The sequence below is a fragment of the Xiphophorus hellerii genome, chromosome 14 (assembly GCF_003331165.1).
Source record: "Xiphophorus hellerii strain 12219 chromosome 14, Xiphophorus_hellerii-4.1, whole genome shotgun sequence".
Classification (NCBI taxonomy): Eukaryota; Metazoa; Chordata; class Actinopteri; order Cyprinodontiformes; family Poeciliidae; genus Xiphophorus; species Xiphophorus hellerii.
Genome location: NC_045685.1, coordinates 10,363,515 through 10,386,031, shown reverse-complemented (window position 1 = coordinate 10,386,031; position 22,517 = coordinate 10,363,515). Strand labels below are relative to the sequence as shown.

The window sequence follows — 22,517 nt, the reverse complement described above, 5'->3', positions numbered from 1 at the left end:
TTAATAAGAGCGTACGTTTGTTTATGGTCTTATTTGAAATGGTAATAAAAAAAAGTTGTATCTTCAAGGAGCAGCTAAGATTACATTACATTACATTCTTACATTACTTTTTTTGAGTCTACAGTAGTTTTAAAACGTTAAAGGTTTTCTGTTCTCAACTGCATTTTGCGCACAGGCAACCTCATGAGCCCCCTTTGAACATCTAGCTGGGGGTCCTACTCGGGAACACCCTTCCAAGATGGCAGCCAACAGTAGCAACACGGGTAGCAAGACCAGCAGCAGTGGCGGCGGAGGAAAACAGTCCGGCCCGTCGGCTGAACAGGTACTCTCACCTGCCCGCAGATTGCATTTTGTCGGTGTAGACACTGTTGTTGCCCATCTGAGCCTGGCGGAGTAAAAGCCGTCAATTGGACGGCCAGTTAGCTTAAGCTAGCGTTAGCTTCCCTCTCTATCGCCATCATCTGAGCATCAGTCTGCTTCATAAAACCTCTCAATAGCGATTTTCTCAGAGAAGTTGGTGTATTCAATCTTTTAAACCAGTTCACCTCGGGCTTATTGTTCTGGTTATTTTCTTTAAACTTTAACATAACTTTAAGCTGCCGGTGCTGTTTGGTATGACGAGGCGAAAGTCTATTTTTAAACCCAAATGTGAGATTTTTGCAGTGTCTCCAATCTTTAACGAGCTTCAGTTATCATTAATATGCTGCGCGATGACACTCTCGTCATAAAAGTTTAGAACTTGGTGTTACAGGACTTTTTCATTTTGGTTGAAATGTAACTAAAATGGGTTTAGTGGCGAAAGCACAGAAAACTGAAAATAAAACCTTAAAAATGTATAAAAAGTGAACAGATATTGGAATTTTTTAAAATGAAATTCTATTGCTCTCTTCTTCACACACAATGAAATTATTTGTTAAATTATTTTTTATGCCTCTAATATGCATCTAGATAAGATGAAGCATATAGTCAAAAAAATTTAAAGAATTTTACAATAACATCCTCATTTTTATCCAACACTGCAATCTCAAATATAATTTTCAGCTAAACCCAGTAAGAAAAACGAAACACTTTTTTTTGTTTGCCTTATTAAAAAAAACTAACCTGTTAACATTTTACTAAGATTTCAAATTGACTGGGAGAGCTGTAGTTAAATAATAAAAATGACTCCTAAAATATGTATTTCCTTATAACTGTGAATGCTAGACTAATAAAAGTGATGTAATACAGAAGATTATTCATTTATTTGTTTAGTTCTGATGAATTTATCTTTTTTACAGGTGGTGGCAACATTTCAGAGAATGCGCCAGGAACAGCGCAACATGGCGTCTAAAGCTGCAGAGCTGGAGATGGACATCAATGAGCACAGGTTTGTCACCGAGGTCTCCTCCTCTGCAGCATTTTCTGCTTTCTCATGTTATAATAGTCTATATAGCAACAGTTGACTTGGGCAGTAATAGATTTTTGCATGAAGATTTTCTGTGAAGAATTCCAGAATATTAGTTATAGTTCCTTTTTCAGAGCTTAATTTCAGTGGTATCGGTTTAACTCGTGTTTGACTTCCTTCTTTTCTGTTCAGTTTAGTAATTGACACTCTAAAGGAAGTGGACTCTTCGAGGAAATGCTTTCGTCTGGTTGGAGGAGTGTTGGTGGAGAGAACAGTGAAAGAAGTTCTACCTGCACTGGAAAACAACAAAGAACAGGTAATCTTGTTTATATAATTCCATTCTTGATAGTTTTAAGGATACAGAACAGAAAATGTAATTTAATGGTTAAAAGGACACTTTTGTTTCCTTTAAATTCCCAAAAAGGATTTTTTTTTTTTTTTTCTATCACTCAAAATTTTAGATATGGTAAATGACTAATTCAATTTTTCTCTTTTCAGATTTCTAAAGTAATCGAGACCATCAACACGCAGATGCAAGCGAAAGGTCGGGAGCTAACGGAGTACAGAGAACGATACAACATCCGTCTGGTCGGAGAGGGCGAAGGAGAGGGCCAGGGCCAGTCTGCGGCACCGTCCGGCAACAGCGAGGGAGGCGGATCTAAAAGCGGAGCTGGAGTTTTAGTGTCGTAGCTTGTGAGGATAGACAGTGACGGAAGGGCCTTCTGATTACTGCATCATCAAACAAAGAAAATTTAAACCTTGACGAAAGAAAAAAAAAAATCTGAACTCTTCACAGAAAACGTTTGGACCGGGGGATTTACTGTAATTTCTACAAAAATGTAATACACTTAGTTTTTCACATCCGATTCAAGCAACTGTATTCCGAGTCCGTATGTTTGGATATAAGTAATATTTGTCTTAAATGTATCTTTTTTTTCCCCCCCTGAAATACTTTCTTAAGCAACTACCAATTAAATGCATACCCTTTTTTATTTTAATTTTCTCACAGGCAGTTTGACATAATTTTCTTTTTTAGGATTAGGAAAAACACTTAAATGTTAAGAGTTCTGTAGTGCGGAGTTGAAAATAACCCAAAATACCTTGAACATCTAAGTGTCTTTTGCCATTGATATTTGTATACGTTGGTATTTCCAACACTTCAACTTTTGCACTATTACCTTAAACAGATGGAGAAGAGTTGAATGTGTGGGAGTCTACAGTAGTTTTTCAGTTGTACAAAGTGTCAGTTGTGCAATGAAGGAAGCGCCCCCCCCCCCCCCGTCAGGCAATTTGACGCCATGTATTGAGCAGAAACTAGCAAAGTGGCTTCAGAATCATTAATAAAACAAATCTGTCTAATGTGGCTTCCGATTTTTATTTCTGTTTCACTATTTCGAAACCTACTGCAGAGGCTTTGTGTAGCTGTAGGTTTTAGTATTACTAAGACCTTTTTCAATCTGTTGAGAAGTAACGACACATGATTTCCCCAGAGACTCAGTTACTGCCTCATTTAAGGTTTAAATGTAAAATTACTTACTAGAGCCTGATGTATACTGGTACCAAGGTGTATGTACAGTAGTAGTGCCAACAGATTGTTTTTGGTGCATGAAATAAAAAAATCTGATTTGTTGGTTTAAAATTATTCTGACAAGTCACACTATAAATTACTTCCATTTTTAAATGGAAAATTACTTCCATTTTCAAATGGAAGTAATTTCCCCCAAATACTTCAGGCATATTGTTCCTGGCAAACCTATTGCTACAGGTAGTTTTTCTACCTCATCTATATCTATGTTGAACTATTCCTAAACCATTTTTGCATTGTTGCAGAACAATTTATTCCTTTGAACGAAGCCACAGAAATCAGGAAACCTTGTTTTCTTTCTTCAGCTTTTACAAACTTGACATGTATAATTTTAAATAATACCTTATATTTGTTAAGACTATTCATGGGAGCTTAGCAGAGTAAATTTAGTTGGTTTTCCAAAGAAAGCCTACGGTGGCCCTGCGGTGCAAACCACTTCAGCAAATTGAAAATACAATTACAAATTACAAAAGCACTACAACATTAACAAAAGCACTACAACATTAAGGAAAGCACTACAACATTAACGAAACGGAAGAGGTATGTCCCAGTGGGAGACCTAAGAAATCGCTGATTGGACCACAGCTCGTTTTTACTTTTGAACCGGAAGTTATTCTGGCTTTAACGTGTTTTTTTTAAAAACATGAATGTTCTCGGTTATCCAAAGCCTCTTGCCACAACTGCTACAAAAGTTTGGTGACGGCTCAACCAGCTCTTTTCCACAGTTTTGGCAATACATGGCGACGTGACCGTATTCTCATTAAAACGAAGCACACCAGAGTAACTTCCGGCTCAAAATTAAAACGAGCTGTTGTCCAATCAGAGATTTCTTAGGTCTACTCCCACTGTGACATACCTTTTCCGTTTCGTTAATGTTGTAGTGCATTCGTAATTTGTAATTGTGCTTTCAATTTGCTGAAGTGGTTTGCACCTCAGGGCCACCGTAGGAAAGCAGCAAAAAGGAAAACCAGGTAACACCCACAGTTGACACTTAATGACATGGCGCCTTAAAGACTTAGAGAGTTAGCCACCCTGTCTTTAATTGTAGTCACATCTGATGTGTTTTTGTTGCATATGTTTAGTGAGTCCGGAACGGTCGGGGAAAATAAAACAAAACATAAATTTCGACGAGGATGGGATTCGAACCCACGCGTGCAGAGCACAATGGATTAGCAGTCCATCGCCTTAACCACTCGGCCACCTCGTCAGGATGCCTATATTTCACTTACGCAGTAAAATTTACCGATGCCTTGTATGACGAAATGCTTACAATGTAATTGTTATTTTTATAGTATTACCCATATATTATCATTAAGAACCCTTTCGTTATTTGTCAAAGCGCAGACTGCACTGCTTAACTGTAACACTAAACCCAGCGGCGCCTTTCCTCCAGACTTTACGGCAGTTACACATCGACATGCGCCGCTGTCGCAGCCGCCGCTCAGCCAACCAGTGCGGTGTTGTGATTTAATGGATCACCGCAGCTTGGCAGCTTTTCGCCGATTTTCTGTGCTGTTTTAAATCATATTAAAGTCCTGTTTGGTGCTCCTTTAACGCAATACAACATCCGGTCAAGTGTTCATCCCGACACAGCCCCTTTAGGCTGTGGTGTTGGCTCTGCGGCTGGGATGTAGTCAACGCTAGCTGGAGCGACTGGACGGAACCAGCTCCTGTGTTTTCGGACCTGCTTTGTTAACAGCGATTGGCCGGATCCAGCTTTCTCTGGAATGCATCTCTCCAAGAAATGTTCCGTGTTCAAAGTGGTGCTGAGTGCCCTTCTGATCGTGGCGCTGCTGCAGCTCATTTACCTGTCCTTCCTGTCCAGGTTCCACGGGAAGCAGCAGCGCTACCGCTACTCGGAGCTGTTTGGAGGCTCCGCGGCCAAGAAGAATGCGCATCCCGAGAAAAACACGCGGAAGGAGCGGCTGAGGTACTCTCTGTCCAGTGGTGGGATCTTTGACAACAGCGGCCAGTACAGAGTATACAAAAACTTGATAAAGAGTGATTTCACTACGAATCAGAAACCAGGTTCCCACTCAAACTCTGACATCCTGACTCTGGCCACTCATACTACCATCAACAACCTGCACCACCTGGAATCTCTGCTGGAAAGATGGAAGAATCCTCTCTCCGTGGCGATATTTGCACATGGGGAAGACGTTAAATTTGCCACAGCTTTGGTTTATGCACTCAGCTTCTTCTGCCCTCAAATCCAAGCCCTTGTGGACTTCCACTTGGTCTGCCTGTCAGGAGAGACGGCCAGTTTCCCTGAACAGGACCGGGAACACTTTGCTGGCCTGGAAGACTGCGCTTCAGTGTTCTCCAGACTGGAAACCCACAGGGATAAATACCAAAACTACGCCATGAGCGGAAACATCTCCTACCCAAACAACCTTCTCCGTAACGTTGCCCGTGGTGGCACAGAGTCCTCCTACATCCTGGTCATTGACATCGACATGATGCCGAGCGCTGACCTCCACCAGCAGTTCCTCGCCATGATGCTGAGACGGCCACCGGCGGCCGACGAGGTGTTTGTCCTCCCTGCTTTTGAGATCCGTCATGCCAGGAAGATTCCCTCGACGAAGGCAGAGTTGGTACAGCTTTACCAGGTGGGAGAAGTCCGGCCGTTTTATGAGGAGTTGTGCCCACGCTGTCAGGCTCCCACCAACTACTCCCAGTGGGTCAACAGCCATGTTAGAGAGACGGGCACCCTGGAAGTTGCTTACACACTCAACTGGGTGGACCCCTGGGAGCCCTTCTACATCGGGCCTCGAACTGTCCCCTTATATGACGAGAACTTCAAGCAGTATGGCTTCAATCGAATCAGCCAGGTTGGTAGAATCTTAACTTCAAATGTTCCTTAATTTAAAACAAAAAGGTTTTAATAAGTTTGTTAAAACTGTCACTATGTTGTGACAGAGTAGTACAAGACAGTTAATGTATAAAAAAAATCAAGCTCCTCTGCCTTTTCCCAGTGGTTCCAGCGCTTACTACTGAAACACACAGCTTGGTCAGAAACAACCAGTCAGAGCCAGGAGGAGGGTCTTAGCGCTGTCAATAACTCTGGTGTAAGTGCTGTTCATGCTCTACCCGTTGTTCTCTGCTATGCTACAGTTTCTCCCTGCTAGCAGAGCCTGCCATAAATGCTAAGCCTAGTTAGCATAACCACCAATGACGGCGGATGAAAAGTTTTCCTAGATGGGTAATTGTTTCTCCACCATGAGCCCATGGAGCAGCATACACGAGGTTGATTGACAGCACTAAGACCTTCCTCCTGGCTCCGGTTGGTGGTTTCTGACTGGGAACGGATTTGGTGGAGGAGCTGGATTTTTATTTTTATTTTATTTATATTTTTTGTTTGTTTTTTCACAGATTATCTGTTTCACATATTACTGTTGGGACATGAAAGTTTTAACAAATGTGTAACAAACAATATTTTTTAAAATAAAAATTGTATACTCTAGGTTTAAACCCTTAGGTTCATCTTACTATTTTGGAGTATAATAAAAATGCTAATTTATTTTGATAAATTAAAAAAGGGAAACTCGTGTATGATTATTACTACTGGCATATTTAGAGTGTTTCTGTACATTTCGATTACTTTAAAGCTAACAAAACCCCCAAATGTACTTTTTCAGAAAGTAAGAATACAACACAAAGCCAATAAAAAGGATGTTTCTTATAAAAATGTGGACAGACTGAAAGGCATGTCCATGTATTGTGCAGTAAATGTGCTCAACACCTGTTTTGGCCTCCTTTTGCATGAATTACTACATGAATGCAGTGTAGCATGGAGCTAATCATGATAAGCAGGCCCAGGTTGCTATGGTGCCTCCTCAGAAGCCGAGCGACATGTTTATGCAATGCAGTGAACATTACAGGTATAAACTAGAAACTACCGTAAGTTTAATTCTTGAGTTTCACTTTTTGAACTGAATTACTGACATAAATAAACATTTTGAATCATAGTCTAATTTTTTTTAAGGTGCACCTGTAGATTTGACAGAAACACACATCAACACCTGCCTTCTGGTGTTTCTGTTTCTGTTTTGTTGTCCAGGCGTGCGAGCTGCATGTGGCCGGATTCAGGTTCTCTGTGCTGAGCTCGGCCTTCGTCGTGCACCGCGGCTTCAAGATCCAGGGGGAGTTCCACGCTAAGAAAGAGGAGGAGAACAAACAGAACCGGGTTTTGTTTCGCAGCTTCAAAGAGGGCCTGAAAACCAAATACCCGTCCTCTACCCGACGATGCTGAGGGGGGGAAAAAAAGATGACTGACCTAAGCCAACTTTTAAAGTTATAACATAGATGTATGGGAGAGGAGTTTCAGCTGGTTCTCTTACTTCATATATATAATATTTAAAGTCTATCTCAAAGATAGACTGCACAGAAGGTTTATGATGGGATTTCAGAAAATGGGTCAATAATCCTTCAGTTTATTGCATTCTGGTTCAAACACGACTACAGATTGAATTTTATTAGGTAAAATCTAAACATATGAGGTCTTACTTTATACGTTATGTTGATATCCAGATACAAAAGTAGAAAAGAATTGCCTTAAATCACATTGAAAGGACATTTCTAGTCAAATATCTACTTTAGAAGCCTTGGCCCAAAGAGTTTAAACACAAAAAGCAACAGCCATGTATGAAATTCTCGCAGTATTACCTGTCATAAAAATGTGACAGAGTCCCAGTATTTACACCAAAATTAAAAGAAGCATAACATGATCTCATTACGTTCCCCTAAAACAGAAAAGCAACAACGATTCCCTCTTTATATCAGTTTTTTATATTTGAAATGGGTAACACTTTATTTGACGGGTTGTGAACCAAGAAATCATGATCTGACATAAATTTGTTATAAAAGTATGACTGATTAAACTTTAGCTTTAATAACATAAAGCTAAAGTTTAATCAGTCATAATTTTAGGTCAAATTTAGATCATGATTTCTTTGTTAATGTCAAGTTGTCATAACAAAGACATTTTGAATAATGTCAATTTTGTATTAAAAGTGTCATAATTTACCAAATGACACTTTATGACAACAGTCATAAATATTCATGGAGACTCACTCATGTTCATGACAGGTGTTATATTTATGATGGTGTCATGACGGTCTTATTCACAACCATCAAATAAAGTGTTACCTTAAAATGTTACTTGTATCATTTATTTATTCATTTTTTAATCATACATAGACTTAAACATAGTAAAAAAAATACAATAAGCACATGCTAAATTTGGTTTTAGTTTTTATTGTGCATAATGTCTTCAGAATATTAAAACTTCTTGACGTTCTTCTCTTTATAGCATCAAGACGGTTATTAGTTGGGTCGAGTCTGCATCGGCTGCTCAGCAGACACACTGCTCTTAGCTTGCTTAGTTTAGTTTTAGAAAAGTGTTTTCGTAATGAGAGTCAGTTTCTATATCTTGACTTTCTGGGGGGGTTTCTCTTTTTTTATGACCGAAAATGTTTTGAAAAAGCCAACTTTGTTTTTGTAAGGAGCAGAATTATGTCGTAACCTAATTTCAGCCAGCTGACATGCAGTGCACTGCAACAGTTAGAGAAGTGGCACTGTGCCTACTCTATGATTACAATAGAGTAATTATTCAAAAATGTTTCTTTAGTATCTTCTTAAAAGCATTTTAAACAGTAGAGACGGTACGACGGGAAATTTGTAGTCCTTCCTTCGTTTTTTTTTCTTTTTTAACTTTTTATATTTTTATAGCCATTACAGACTGTTGCTTGGCAACGCAATGCTATAAAAAGACATTTGTCCCTTACAGCTTTTATCTGCTTTTGAATTTTGTCACACTTAAATGATTATTAAGGTTTAATATCAGGTAACAACAACCTGATTAAATACAAAATATTGTTTTAAATAATGATTTTGTTAGCCATTCAAGCCTACTAGGTGAAAATAAAGCTGCACCAATTTTAAATTGAGAATTAACTGTGATTATGAAACTTTTTTGGTTCAGTTTTACTAAATAGAAATTGTCTGACAATATAAAGTAGCAGGATTACAATCCAAAGCAGGTTTTTTCTTTCTTATTAAAATTTGTTTCAGACTCTGAAACTTTTAAATGTGACAAATGAGCAAAAACAGAATAAATTCTTACATCTAAACTGAATAAGCTATTATTATTATTAATAATATTTTTTAATATAATCTGCTGGTGAAGGTAGACTGAAACTGATAGACTGAAACTGAAAACTATTAACTTGGTTTGTCTTGGCTAAGGTGTGGGCCAAAACAAGGAAAGAAAAGCTATATTTCCTATTTAAATAAGAATTTCTGAAATGCTTGTACATGGCTTTAATATCTATGTAGGATATCCACACAAGCCTGATTAAAAATCAACAGATCAAGCCATCAACTTGTTCTCTGGCCACTAGAGGGCAGTAGTCATTGCATCTCCACTGTAAGCTGTTTTATTTAGTGAGAGCGGTAAATATACGCACAAGTTTGATGCTCTGAAGCATGATGATTCACTCCACACCTCGACCGTGTACACCTCTTTGTGACAGTTTAATCTCTACTATAAATAGAAATGACTTTTAACAATAAGCACTGAAAACTTTACAATATACGCAACACTGACGTTGTACAAAAACTTTAAAACTGCTGTATTCTAACACCAAGGATTAGAAACCGAAATGTTTACTTTTTACTTTGTTTTATTTATTAATTTATCGCTTTAACCCTTGAAAATGCATTGTGTAATGCATTATCAAGGTGTAAACCAGGCTTAATCATTGTGTTGTTATGATCTACGGTATTAAACACACCTTTATTTTTAGTGTGTGGATAAATAAAGGTGCTGTTTGATTACTGATAATGTTGAATATGTTCTGTAATACTTATTTTTGAAGGGATTGTTTTCCCCCCCTTCTTACTTGTAGTGCAGTTTGGTATATTTATTGTGATCTTTTCCTAATATAAAAATTGTTTGAACCTTTTTTTAAAACCCAAAGCAAGAACACTGTAGCATGAATTTGCGTTAGACTTAGATTTTTTTTTTCATCTCTAAAAATTAATTTATCAGATATTTACAGATGGGGAAATTTATATGAAATCATTATCTACTGTGGTTATGTATTATCTAGGTATTTTTCTCATTTGTTCACTTATTTAAAAAAATGATGCTGTATTTTTTTTCTCCTTGCTTTTCTTTATCAGATAAAATGCCTGATTTGTGTTGAACTTGCTATTAAATCCCTCTTGGACAACGTTTGTTAACTTGACTCCTACGAGTTTGATTCATTCTCGTTTTAGCTGTTATGCAAGGAAGAGTTGGTCGTGACAGGTCCGCTCATCGGAAAGCCCTGCGAGCGCTTGGAAATGGACAAATCCAATCAATTAACTTCACCAGAGGGATTTGTATTGGCAAGTAATGCCAAGGGTGTTTCTGGAAGTATCACTTAAATAGGAGGGCAAGAACCTAAGGCGAGGATAAGGAACACTTTAACTCAGAGAAACATAATGCAGCTTTTAGACTCAAACGGTACCACGGGTTACACAAGAACGAGATCTTTCCAGTGTTACCGCACCCAAGGATAACTGGTGCTACTATTCATTGATGCTGTGCTGTAACTAGACTTAGAGCTGAAGTTTAAAGGCATCTCTGCATCAGGTGATGGACGATTACATGGTAAGCAGGGCCAGCATCCAATTAAAAGGCCCTACTTAGTGATTAAGATCTGTTTTAAAGCAGAGTCCAGTAAGTTCTCAGTAAAGGCCGGCTTTGATAGGGACTGAATTATTTCTGGAGACGCAGTTGAAGTTTCCACTCCTCCAGTGACCAAATAAGACCCGATGGAGTGCCGCGGCTCTAGCGGCGACGGGGCCATCTGCTGGTAAAGTAGAGCACGTGTGACATTCGGCACTTGACGACTGTCATGAGGTGTTGGTGGTGAGGCAGACGCAGCGGACCCAGGTAAGATGAATTATGGTGTTTTAATAATAAATAAGTCCAGTACACGGCAGCTCGCACAGAGACACACCGACGACGAACAGAAGCTAACATTGACGTTGACGTTGACGAGGACCCGACGAAGAACAAAGAACACAGGTGGAGTTAAATACACGGGAGGGTAATCACAGAGACGAGACACACCTGGGAACAATCAAGGGGAGGACAGGACAACGAAGAGACTAAGGACACAGAAAACTAAATAAACACAGAAAAACACAGATCCTGACAGTACCCCCCCCTCAAGGGCGGCTACCAGACGCCCAAAAAACAAAAACACAACAAGGGTGGGCGGAGGGGCGCTGGACGGGGGGCCAGAGTTCAGAAAAAAACAAAAAACAACCCACCGTTGTGGGCGGAAACACAGGGAGGGCCAAGAGTCCATAAACAAACAAAAAACTACCCACAGGGTGGGCGGAGGCAAAGGAGGCGGGAACCACGGAAGTGGTCTGGCGGTCGTCCGCGGCGGCGGGAACCACGGAGGCGGTCCGGCGGACGTCCGCGGCGCCGGAGGCGGGAACCACGGAGGCGGTCCGGCGGCCGTCCGCGGCGCTGGAGGCGGGAACCACGGAGGCGGTCCGGCGGCCGTCCGCGGCGCTGGAGGCGGGAACCACGGAGGCGGTCCGGCGGCCGTCCGCGGCGCTGGAGGCGGGAACCACGGAGGCGGGAACCACGGAGGCGGTCCGGCGGCCGTCCGCGGCGCTGGAGGCGGGAACCACGGAGGCGGTCCGGCGGCCGTCCACGGCGCTGGAGGTGGCGATGAGTCCCGGGGGCCGCCCACAGACGGCGACGACGAGCCCCCCGAGGCAGGGTCTCTGGTGGAGCACAGGGGGTCTCGGTCTCGGGTGGAACGCAGGGAGTCTCGGTCTCGGGTGGAACGCAGGGAGTCTCGGTCTCGGGTGGAACGCAGGGAGTCTCGGTCTCGGGTGGAACGCAGGGAGTCTCGGTCTCGGGTGGAACGCAGGGAGTCTCGGTCTCGGGTGGAACGCAGGGAGTCTCGGTCTCGGGTGGAACGCAGGGAGTCTCGGTCTCGGGTGGAATGCAGGAGGTCAGGGTCTCAGGAGGAACGCAGGAGGTCAGGGTCTCAGGAGGAACGCAGGAGGTCAGGGTCTCAGGAGGAACGCAGGAGGTCAGGGTCTCAGGAGGAACGCAGGAGGTCAGGGTCTCAGGAGGAACGCAGGAGGTCAGGGTCTCAGGAGGAACGCAGAAGGTCAGGGTCTCAGGAGGAACGCAGGGGGTCTCGGAAGGAACACTGGGAGTCTGAGTCTCGGAAGGAACGCTGGGAGTCTCGGTCTCGGAAGGAACACTGGGAGTCTCGGAAGGAACACTGGGAGTCTCGGAAGGAACACTGGGAGTCTCGGAAGGTGCGCCGGCTGGAACGCCGGCTGATTCGGCCTCGGATGCGCCGGCTGGAGGTGAGCCGGAGCGGAGCCTCGGGGCCGGCTGCGGGGGCGAGCCGCAGCGAAGCCTTGGAAGCGGCCGCGGGGGCGAGCCGCAGCGAAGCCTTGGAAGCGGCCGCGGGGGCGAGCCGCAGCGAAGCCTTGGAAGCGGCCGCGGGGGCGAGCCGCAGCGAAGCCTTGGAACCGGCCGCGGGGGCGAGCCGCAGCGAAGCCTTGGAACCGGCCGCGGGGGCGAGCCGCAGCGAAGCCTTGGAACCGGCCGCGGGGGCGAGCCGCAGCGAAGCCTTGGAAACGGCTGCGGAGGTGACAGCTCCGGAAGGCGACGAGGGGCCGGGTCCACCGGCGGCTCACGTCGCTGTCTCCGGGCTGACCGTGGAGGTGGCGGCTCCGGAAAGCGACGAGGGGCCGGGTCTGCCGGCGGCTCACGTCGCTGTCTCCGAGCGGGCAGCGGAGGTGGCGGCTCCGGAAAGCGACGAGGGGCCGGGTTCACCGGCGGCTCACGTCGCTGTCTCCCCCGGCGTGAGTAACGGCGGGGGCCGAATCCGGAGGGCTTTGGGGTGGGGACTGGTAGGATCTGGCGTTGGCTAATCGCCAGGGTGTAGTCCGACACCAGTCCCATCTCTTCCAGCAGCAGCGGAGATGGCAGGATCTCAACGTCCCTGTAGAGATCCCGCTGAGCCAACTCCAACTGCTGCTGGAACCATACCTCCGGGTCGTGCTGGGCCATGAGCTGCTGTCTCACCATCGGTCTGGTCGGGTCCTTCTGTCATGAGGTGTTGGTGGTGAGGCAGACGCAGCGGACCCAGGTAAGATGAATTATGGTGTTTTAATAATAAATAAGTCCAGTACACGGCAGCTCGCACAGAGACACACCGACGACGAACAGAAGCTAACATTGACGTTGACGTTGACGAGGACCCGACGAAGAACAAAGAACACAGGTGGAGTTAAATACACGGGAGGGTAATCACAGAGACGAGACACACCTGGGAACAATCAAGGGGAGGACAGGACAACGAAGAGACTAAGGACACAGAAAACTAAATAAACACAGAAAAACACAGATCCTGACAACGACCGTCCGAGGCGCTGTGGCGTTTTGTGGCTAAGCCTGCATTACCGGGCTGGATAATGAGCCTGGGCACACGAGAGCCACAAGCACGCAACGCTGTGCCTCAGCTCTGGATCGGCTTTGCTGGGCACATCTAATCATCGTCAATCTTATAAAGTCCTGTGTTGTTTTAACTTCTGATTAATTTATCTCACCCTCGCCTTCTAAAATCGGTTATTACTCGGTCTGTAAGGGAAGTCTATGCTGTTCCCAACACAATAAGGGAGAGTATTCACGGGCCTGAAGATTTCCCTTCGGTTCTCTAGCTTAAGTTTACATTTCAATGAAGCTAGTATACAAGAAGCCGTTTTACTTGGAAAGTGTAAAAGTATAGCAGTAACTTCTTTTCTTTTTTTTACCTCTTCCATGTATGAGATCAGGTTTTATCAGTAAATGTAGTTCATTCGTCTCGTCCCCGCCGCCCCCGCTCGGGGGGCTAATAATGTGGCAGAAGGTGCAGAAATGTTAGGAGGGGGCGGTGGATCAGGAGAGGCAGGTTTGGTGAGGTAAAGTGGGGTTTATCCCAGCAGCTTTGGGGAGTGAAGGCTTATCTGGGTCAGAGATCTTTGTGACATAAGCAATTAGGGTTGCCCTCTCTTGTGTATGCTAGCAGGAGGGAGGCCTCCCACCACCTAGATTAGCCATACTAAGGCTCGGGGAGCTTGGCAGCTTCTGGACAGAGGGAGGGGAGGGAACCAGCTGGAGGGTGAGATGAGCAGGCGGTGAGATGGGGGCGTACTTTTTTATTTATTTATTTTTTAAGAGAAAAGGAGGGGAAGGATGAGAGCGAGAGGTCAGCCAACTTGCAATGTAGAGACCCAGGCTCCTCTGTGTGGCTCACTGGACGGATGAGAAAACAAAGAGTCAGTGACCCAAACTGATTGAAAGAATTTGTTCTATGAACCTTTGGGCCAAAACGAGGTGAAAGTTTTCGCACCGGGGCATCATTAATACAAAAATAGACAATAAAGGCCGTCTATGTCACTTAACGTCTGTGGTTTCTGTTCATCAGCCACTTAACTGGAAGGATTTACGAGTTGTTACGCTACTTGGTTCACAAAAACCGCTTTTTTTTCTCTTCTTCTTACAAAGTGAACAGCTTGTTAACAAGCCGAGTCTTTGTGTTGCCACAACTGAGCTGTGTATTTGTAATAAATGTCACAAATATCATAAAAGTTAAAGAAAAAAAAAAGGAAGATCTGAGAATGTGAAGTCAGAATTTGTTCTCATAAAAATGAGTTCAAATAAAAATAACTAATTTTATGAGTTATTTTTATTTGAAACACTAAGAGAACCAGAGAAATGGCCTTCCCAGTGGCTGGCTGAACATAAACCAAAAAAAAGTCTCTCTGATCGTGAATGCATCACTTGAAGTGTTAGGAGGTTGAACAAACGAAAACAACTTTTGGAGTAGAAACTTTATCTGAAGGAAGAATAGTCTATTAGCTAATTTCCAGTGTCAGTAGCTGCATTTAAAATTGACCATAGAATTGTGCAAAATGGAATTACGAAAATAAATTCAATCAATGGAGACAAAGCAATTTCTAAAAATTAAAGTTTTTTTATTAAAAACTTTAGACGGCAACGTCTCCGATGACTGATGATGAGCGCTGGCTTTGCTTCGACTCCGATCCCCTTTCAAAAAGGACAAAGAAAAAACCTTAAACGTTTATTTTTAATATAAAATGTATCAAACACAAAATGCTCATGTTTTATTAACCGTAATTTTGGTAATTTTAATACCAAAGTAATGTGGAGCTCAAATTTCCAGCTTATTCTTATACCTTGCTAAATATGTTTTTTATATATAAGAAGTTAATATCCAGCTGTTTTTGCAGAACATTTTTCAATTTTTTTCTTGTCGTAGAAAACAGGTAACACTCAAGAAATGTCAAAAATGGATTAAGTTTTAATTATGAAAACATGAAACCTTTTTTATCTTTCTAATCTATGGATATTTTCAGGTGCCTCTCCCACAACATTTCGATGTCTTTGTTTATTTTATTAAAACTCTGTAGTTTACTGTTGGAAAAAATAACTGTTCCCTTTTTTGAGGCCTGCTCTGCTTCCCACAGTTTCCTGCTTTGCCTTCATTATCTCCTTTTCTATTCACAAATGCACAATCAGACGCATATGGGTGCATATTTGTTCACCTAAAAATGTAACTATTTAGTCACAAGATAATCAGAATAAGAGACCAAATACGTGCTAGCCTTGCCCTCCTCCCAGAGATGGCGGGATTCATTTCACTTAAACAAATGAGGGCTTATCGGCCATCAGTGCCAGCTTTGGGGCAAGTTTACATGTGCGCTTACTGAATAAAAGCCTCTCAGGCACAGTGCAGACATATCACTCTGCTCTAAACCTGGAGTTCTTGGAGCGCCAGGTTACCTGACATTTTAAATGTATCCCAGATAAAGCCAGACTATCCGGCCTGGAGGACAGAAGTAATGAGACATGACACTGACTGAGGGAGAGTGATAGGTTTATTTTGTCACAACCTGCAAAGAACCAGCCAGAGACAGAGATTAGGTTTCTTTTGATTTCTTTTCTGCAGAATAGGAGAATTGAGAACAGACGCGACGAATCGCTGTCAAACACTGTCTGGACTCAATTCTACCAGTTCTTTCTTTGCATTTCTCTTTATTGTATAGAAAAAGGAGGTTGGGCTTCTCTTCACACAGTCACACAGAGAATTGACCAACCGTCTTTACATTCTGGAACCTCTCATGGACATGCCCTTATAAGGGCATGTGGCTGACCACAACTAATCAGTTACAGATGGAACTAATAACACATGAATGTTTAACGTTTTTAGCTTCTAAGCAAACATCCTAAACAAAGTTAATAACATACTACAAAAGAAAGAGAAGTTAAGTAAATATAAAAAGAAGAATAATATGAGAGTAATAATATAAAAGAATAATATGAAAAGAATAATATGAAAACATAACTTGTAAAATAAACTCATGAGTAAATGAACAGGAGGATAACTTTCCTAACATTTCCCACCTGTTTTTCATATTAAGCATGAAAAGTCTAACACAGACATCAGGAATACATCACTTGCTGGCACATTTTCAATGCATCCATCATAACGTTAGACATCAGGGTGCCCCTCAGTGATAGAGGCAACAAGTTGATATTGATATAGAACATGTCCAACAGTTTTGGCTATCAGAGATTTTAGACATGGGATTATGCAGGCAGTAAAAATACAAAACAAGAAAAGAATAATAAGAAGAGGCATCATTAATTTCAACAGCAGGTGCCACCATGGTCCAGATATGAACCAAGAAAGGAAATCTCCTTGTGAGGGAACAGCATCCTGTAACATGGCTTGTTGCAGATTCTTTAAGGCAGACATGGCTTCAGCAATATGAGTTTCATTAGCATCAGAAATATAAGTACAACAAGATGTTCCTATCATTACACACACACCACCCTGACTAGCTGTAAGTATGTCTAACACCATCCTGTTTTGGAGAACCATCAGTCGCATTTCACTAAGTTGTTGATTCTGACCTCTCTCAATGTCCATGGTAATATTTACCAGGGTCTTCATTCTGTAATCCAAAGTTTCAATCATCAGCATAGATTTTGCTACTCCAACCCATGGAAAAATTGACAGTCCCCATTTCCCAGCAGTACTCCAATGTTTGTGTTCTTTGGGAACATTTGAACCCCAGATAGGATCATGTGGCTGGAAAACAATTTCTGAATTTCTCCGCCGTCGCAGGTGATGAGAGTGTACTGCTGCAGTAGATACAATGATGGTATGATCAGAGACAAACACAGGAGCACAAGTACCTGACCAGTTCATGGGTAGCGATGCATAGATATTACTTCCTCCACACAGAAACCAACCACCCTCAGTGGGATAATTTCCTCGAGGTGTCCACATGGGACATGGGATTAGAGTCCCATCAGCACTTGGACAAACGGAACTAGGAAATAAATCAGTGATATTTTGCTGGCATCCAGGTACGTGGCCTACCCGAACAGTCCAGTTTCCTGGTGGAGAATGGATACAGACCGGATGTTTTGTCCCTGACATCGTGACAGCTTTCATCCGTGATGGGTATCCAGTAACATTACTGTAGGTGAAGATGGGCGTCACGCCAGTGCACACTCTTTTCATCAGGATGTCACCATCTGAAGTGTTGACTGGAGTCGCTGGCATGAAACGTAAAGCACAAGAGGCAAAACAGACAGCTTGGGACCTGTTCATGGGACTGACATACAGAGTAGGTTTTCTGGTAGACTTTGGCATCACCGAGCAGACGTAGCAGTTGGTCATATTCCGTTCTTTGGCCAACATCTCCACATAAGTCTGCCATATGTTGTCATGGTGATGGTCTGGAAGGTGTCCTAGCCAGATCTTCATAGCAGTGGTATGGACAAATCTTCTCCCCAGATGGATTAGTGAGGTTGGACTGAAAAAACAGGACACGCACACAGCAGCCACAGCACAAAAGAGGCCCCATCTCCATGAGGACCCCATCTTTGCTCAGTTACAGAGATGTTAGAGTTTACCTAGGACTCTATGGAACAGGGATGTGATGAGTTCTTCTGCTGACGTTGAGATGTGTGACCCTATATAGCCACGCCCCTTTGTAGTCAGATCTTCCCCACTGCCCCCACCTAGGTCTCCAACACTCTCTGCAACTTACAGTGGCTGAGGTGAATCCAGGATGGTCTCTCAGCGATCTTTACTGCAGTGGGAGTGGTCAAAAGCACTTGAAACGGTCCCTCCCACCGTGGGCAGGCCCAGTTCTGTCTCTTAATGGCCTTGATGAAAACCCAATCGCCTGGTTTCACCACCTGGAGGTCCTGTGAAGACAAAGGTTCTTCTGGCAGTGAATTTGCATTTGACACTTCTTTAGACTGTAACATTTCTTTCATGTAATCAGCTAAAGTTTTTTCACTGTCATCTGGTGGTGGTGTGGTGTCTTTAAATAACGGAAGCTTAAAAGCTCTGCCGTGTACTATTTCAAAAGGAGTTAAACCATTCCCAGTGGGCACAATTCTCATGTACATTTTCACTAAATCCAGACACTCTGGCCATGGCCTTTTGGTTTCTTCCATACATTTTTTAAGTCTGGATTTAACAGTAGAATTTGCTCTTTCAATTAACCCAGCGCTTTGGGGATGGTATGAACAGTGATTTTTTAATGTTATCTGCAATCTGTCTGCCATTAACCGAATGACTTGATTCACAAAATGTGGACCATTGTCACTGTAGATTTTCTGTGGGATGCCATGAGTTGGAATGATAGTTCTGCATATTGCTTTAGCTACAGTTAGTGCATCCGCATATTTTGCCGGGACAATTTCAACCCATTTAGAAAAAGCATCAATCATCACTAAGCAAAATTTATAGGGACCACTTTGAGAAAGTTCAATGAAATCCATATGCATAGTCTCAAATGGGTATTGTGGCTTAGGAAATTGACCCCTCTTTGGTCGAACATTTCCTTGTGGATTATGTCTTACACAGATTGTACATGCTCTACAGAAAGTTTTAGCATATACATTAAACCCAAACACTGAAAAATGCTGCTGAATTATGTGAACCATCCCACCTGTGGACACATGGCAACAACTATGAGTCAGAATTGCTGCAGCATTAAAAAGACTTTTAGGAAGAATAGGTTTATTGTTAAGCATATAAAGGCCTGTTGTGTTCCTAACAGCACCCTTACTGAACCATGAGCGTTGTTCAGCACGGTGAGCAGCTTGTTGGTGTGACAGGAGAATTTCTAGATCAATAAGAAGTTCCTGTGATGTCGCATGATATATTTCTGACACACCAAAAGCGCCTGTAGCAGCTAGCTTAGCCGTGTTATCTGCATAACGATTACCAGTAGACACAAAATCAGTCCCTTTAGTGTGAGCAACACATTTGAGAAGGGCCAACTTAGATGGTAAGAGTATGGCCTGAAGCAGCGATAACAGAAGCTTAGCATGTGTAACAGATTTGCCAGTACTAGTAGTCATACCCCTGCGTTCCCATTGTTTAGCAAAAAAGAAAACTGTAGAAAATGCATATTGACTATCAGTATAAATAGTGACATCTTGACCTTTAGCCAACTCGCAAGCCCTGGTCAAAGCAACTAGTTCAGCAGCCTGGGCTGAATGATGTGCTTTGATCTGTTTGGCTTCAACTACTTCACCAGCAGAGGTCACCACTGCGTAACCTGTTTGAGTCTCCCCTTTGTAATTTTTGGAACAAGATCCATCCACAAACCATACATTGCCAGTTTTTAATGGCACATCAGACAAATCTGGACGAGGTAATTGTAATTTTTCAGTTTCAAACACACAGTCATGTGGAACACCATCTGTAGCAGTTGGAACAAGAGTAGCAGGATTAAGAACAGTACATCTCTGAATTGTTAAATGAGGCTGAGAAAGCAAAAGTGCTGTGTAGGAGAGCTGTCGAGCAGGTGACAGAAAAGACATTTTTGCCTGCAACAACAGCACATCTACAGCATGAGGAACTAATAAATTTAGTGGGTGATATAAGACCACTTCTGCTGAACTTTCTACCGCTAGAGCAGCTGAGCATACAGCTTGTAGACATAAAGGAAGTGCAGATGCGACTGAGTCTAGCCGTTTGGAATAATATGCGATAGGTTTTAATTTTCCTCCATGAGACTGTAACAGGACTGAACACATAAACCCATTTTTACAATCAACAGTTTGAACGAATGGCTTCCTGTAATCAGGTAGCGCAAGAACTGTGGATGAGATAAGCTCTGTTTTCAAATCTGTGAACTGTTTTTCAGCTTCAGGTGTCCATGTTATCACCTCAGACATGGCCATAGGAGTCTCATAAATGAGATTAAGTAGCAGTTGTGTTTTTTCTGCAAACTGTGGGATCCAGGCTCTGCAATAATTACAGAGGCCTAGAAAAGCCATCATCTGTTTTTTTGTTACAGGTTTTGGAGCATTCGCTATTGCAGATTTACGCTCATCATGTATTTCCTTCCCATTTTCAGAAATCTGATGTCCCAAATAGCGAACTTGTTGTTGAACCCACTGTAATTTTGATTTGCTAACTTTATTTCCAGTAGATGCAAGGTGATGTAAAAGTTGCAGAGAATCTGCTTTACATGCTGCTTTACTTTTAGATGCTATGAGAAGATCATCTACATATACCAGGATTTGACTACCATTTTGCGGAGTAAAACTTTCCAGACAAGTCATAACTGCTTGTGTGAAAATAGTTGGACTATCAGCAAAACCCTGTGGCAAACGCGTATAAGTATACTTTTTTCCTTCAAAAGTGAAAGCAAACCAGTATTGTGAGTCAGGATGTACTGGTATTGAGAAAAAAGCATTACTTAAATCGATCACGGTGAAAAATTTGCTTTCTGGGTCTAGGGAATTAAGCAACGTGTGTGGATCTGGAACGTTTGGGGCTCGAGTTTGGACTGCTGCATTTACAGCTCGGAGATCTTGGATCATCCGCCAATTTTTTCCATCAGCCTTTTGTACTGGAAAAATTGGAGTGTTACATGGTGAATCAAAACATGGTCTAATTATTCCAGCATCCAAAAGGTCCTGTACAACAGGTTTTATTCCTTCCTGTGCATCCGGTTTTAACGGGTATTGTTTTATTCTGGGCCTACACTGTGATTTTGGAGTAATAGTGACTGGTTCCACTATAGTAATTAATCCTACATCTGTTGGACCTGTGGACCATAATGAAGCAGGCAAAGTCTGTAGGTCATCCTCATCAGACTGCGATAGTAGGACTGTAGAATCTAGATTAAGTCAAGGAGAATCTGTAACTTTTGGTTCTGTATCGAAGAGAACTCTGTACGACATTCTCCAAAGCTGTGTACTCGGACTGTACGTCCAGCCTAATTTTTGAGAACAAGGCAGAAAATCAGATGCCATTTCTGCTGCTTTTAAACGGGGACCTGTGTCTCTGCTTTGTGTGTCATCAGCTTTAAACAAAGACAGATGTGGGACCCCTGGTAGGCAATAAAGAGATAGCTGTTGTGTGGGCAGAAGCACAGAAGCTGCTGCAAATGAGTTTCCGTCAGTATATAAATACTGAGTAGTCACCAACATTGGTTCCTGCTTTAAGAATTTTTTTGCATATCTGTCATCTGTTGTTAAACACACATTCATGATAACTTCTAGTTCTGCTAACGGTGTTTCATCAACAGGGACAGACAGAGACTCTTTTGCTTTGATTAAGAGTTCACTTTTTTCACTTATCTGTTTAAGAAATGGCAGCTGCAGAGCATAATACATTGGTTTTTCAGTTACTGTGGCCATAACGTTTTCAACTCTTACAGCTTTCATTCCTCCCTTTGTAGGGAAAATTGCAATGCCTAATTTTCCCATCAAATCGCGCCCTAAGAGATTAATTGGGCAGCTAGGTGAAATTACAACAGGGGCGTGCAGCCTTTTTCCTGTCTGAGGATCACAGATGTCAATACAGCGTGACATCCACTCCTGTGAAGTTTGACCATTTGCTGATTTTACAAATATAGGAGTATTGGAGGATTTGAGTCCTACACTGTCTTTAACGCAAGTTTTACAAGCTCCAGAGTCACATAAGAAAGTCACAGGCTGACCATGGACAGTCAGAACAATATACGGCTTTTCTTTTAATGCATTTAATAGTTCCATTGTCCCATACACATTAACAACGTGAGTCTGAACTTCGTTTTTAACAGTTGATTCATCTAGTCACGCCTGATAAGGTCGTGAATTGCCCCTGCGACCTCTCCTCCTCCCCCTTTGGTGTGGCGCCTGTCTCTGATTAGGACATTCTTTTGACCAGTGATCTAGTGACCCACAAATCCAACACCCCTCCTCTGTTTGTGGTATTCTATTTCTTAACTGAGACAACCCCCTAGACCGAGGGCCACCTCTATTTCCTTGAAAACCACCTCTATTTCCTTGAGGGGGTCGGGTGCTTTGAAATGAAAACACTTCCTCTGGGTCAGAGGTGGAATCTGCCCAGAAGATTTGTGCATCTCCCTTTGTTTTTGCATGTTTCTCTGCATGCCGTGCATACTCCATTAACTCATGAA

At 42.6% G+C, this 22,517-nt stretch overlaps 2 protein-coding genes and 1 non-coding gene across 3 annotated transcripts; 2 read left to right on the top strand and 1 right to left on the bottom strand.

Annotated features, from left to right (window-relative positions):
- Nucleotides 1–186: 186 nt before the first annotated feature.
- On the top strand, nucleotides 187–2,747 carry pfdn2 (prefoldin subunit 2). The gene is made up of 4 exons (XM_032582360.1): nucleotides 187–322; nucleotides 1,278–1,366; nucleotides 1,577–1,700; nucleotides 1,883–2,747. Exons 1-4 carry the CDS (start codon nucleotides 239–241, stop codon nucleotides 2,072–2,074), a joined length of 489 nt encoding a protein of 162 aa, XP_032438251.1. The 5' UTR covers nucleotides 187–238; the 3' UTR covers nucleotides 2,075–2,747.
- A 1,347-nt stretch (nucleotides 2,748–4,094) lies between these two features.
- Nucleotides 4,095–4,176, bottom strand: trnas-gcu (transfer RNA serine (anticodon GCU)). The gene has a single exon. It is a non-coding gene; the product is annotated as a tRNA-Ser (tRNA).
- A 79-nt stretch (nucleotides 4,177–4,255) lies between these two features.
- b4gat1 (beta-1,4-glucuronyltransferase 1) lies at nucleotides 4,256–7,682 on the top strand. Its single transcript, XM_032582350.1, has 2 exons — nucleotides 4,256–5,800; nucleotides 7,030–7,682. Exons 1-2 carry the CDS (start codon nucleotides 4,697–4,699, stop codon nucleotides 7,219–7,221), a joined length of 1,296 nt encoding a protein of 431 aa, XP_032438241.1. The 5' UTR covers nucleotides 4,256–4,696; the 3' UTR covers nucleotides 7,222–7,682.
- Nucleotides 7,683–22,517: the final 14,835 nt, after the last annotated feature.

Bases quoted from the DNA above. Each gene is read 5' to 3' on its own strand.
- b4gat1 (XM_032582350.1), top strand. From the start codon at position 4,697: ATGCATCTCTCCAAGAAATGTTCCGTGTTCAAAGTGGTGCTGAGTGCC. The intron at 5,801-7,029 runs GTTGGTAGAATC...TTTGTTGTCCAG, and splicing joins GCTTCAATCGAATCAGCCAG to GCGTGCGAGCTGCATGTGGC.
- pfdn2 (XM_032582360.1), top strand. From the start codon at position 239: ATGGCAGCCAACAGTAGCAACACGGGTAGCAAGACCAGCAGCAGTGGC. The intron at 323-1,277 runs GTACTCTCACCT...TCTTTTTTACAG, and splicing joins CCGGCCCGTCGGCTGAACAG to GTGGTGGCAACATTTCAGAG. The intron at 1,701-1,882 runs GTAATCTTGTTT...TTCTCTTTTCAG, and splicing joins TGGAAAACAACAAAGAACAG to ATTTCTAAAGTAATCGAGAC.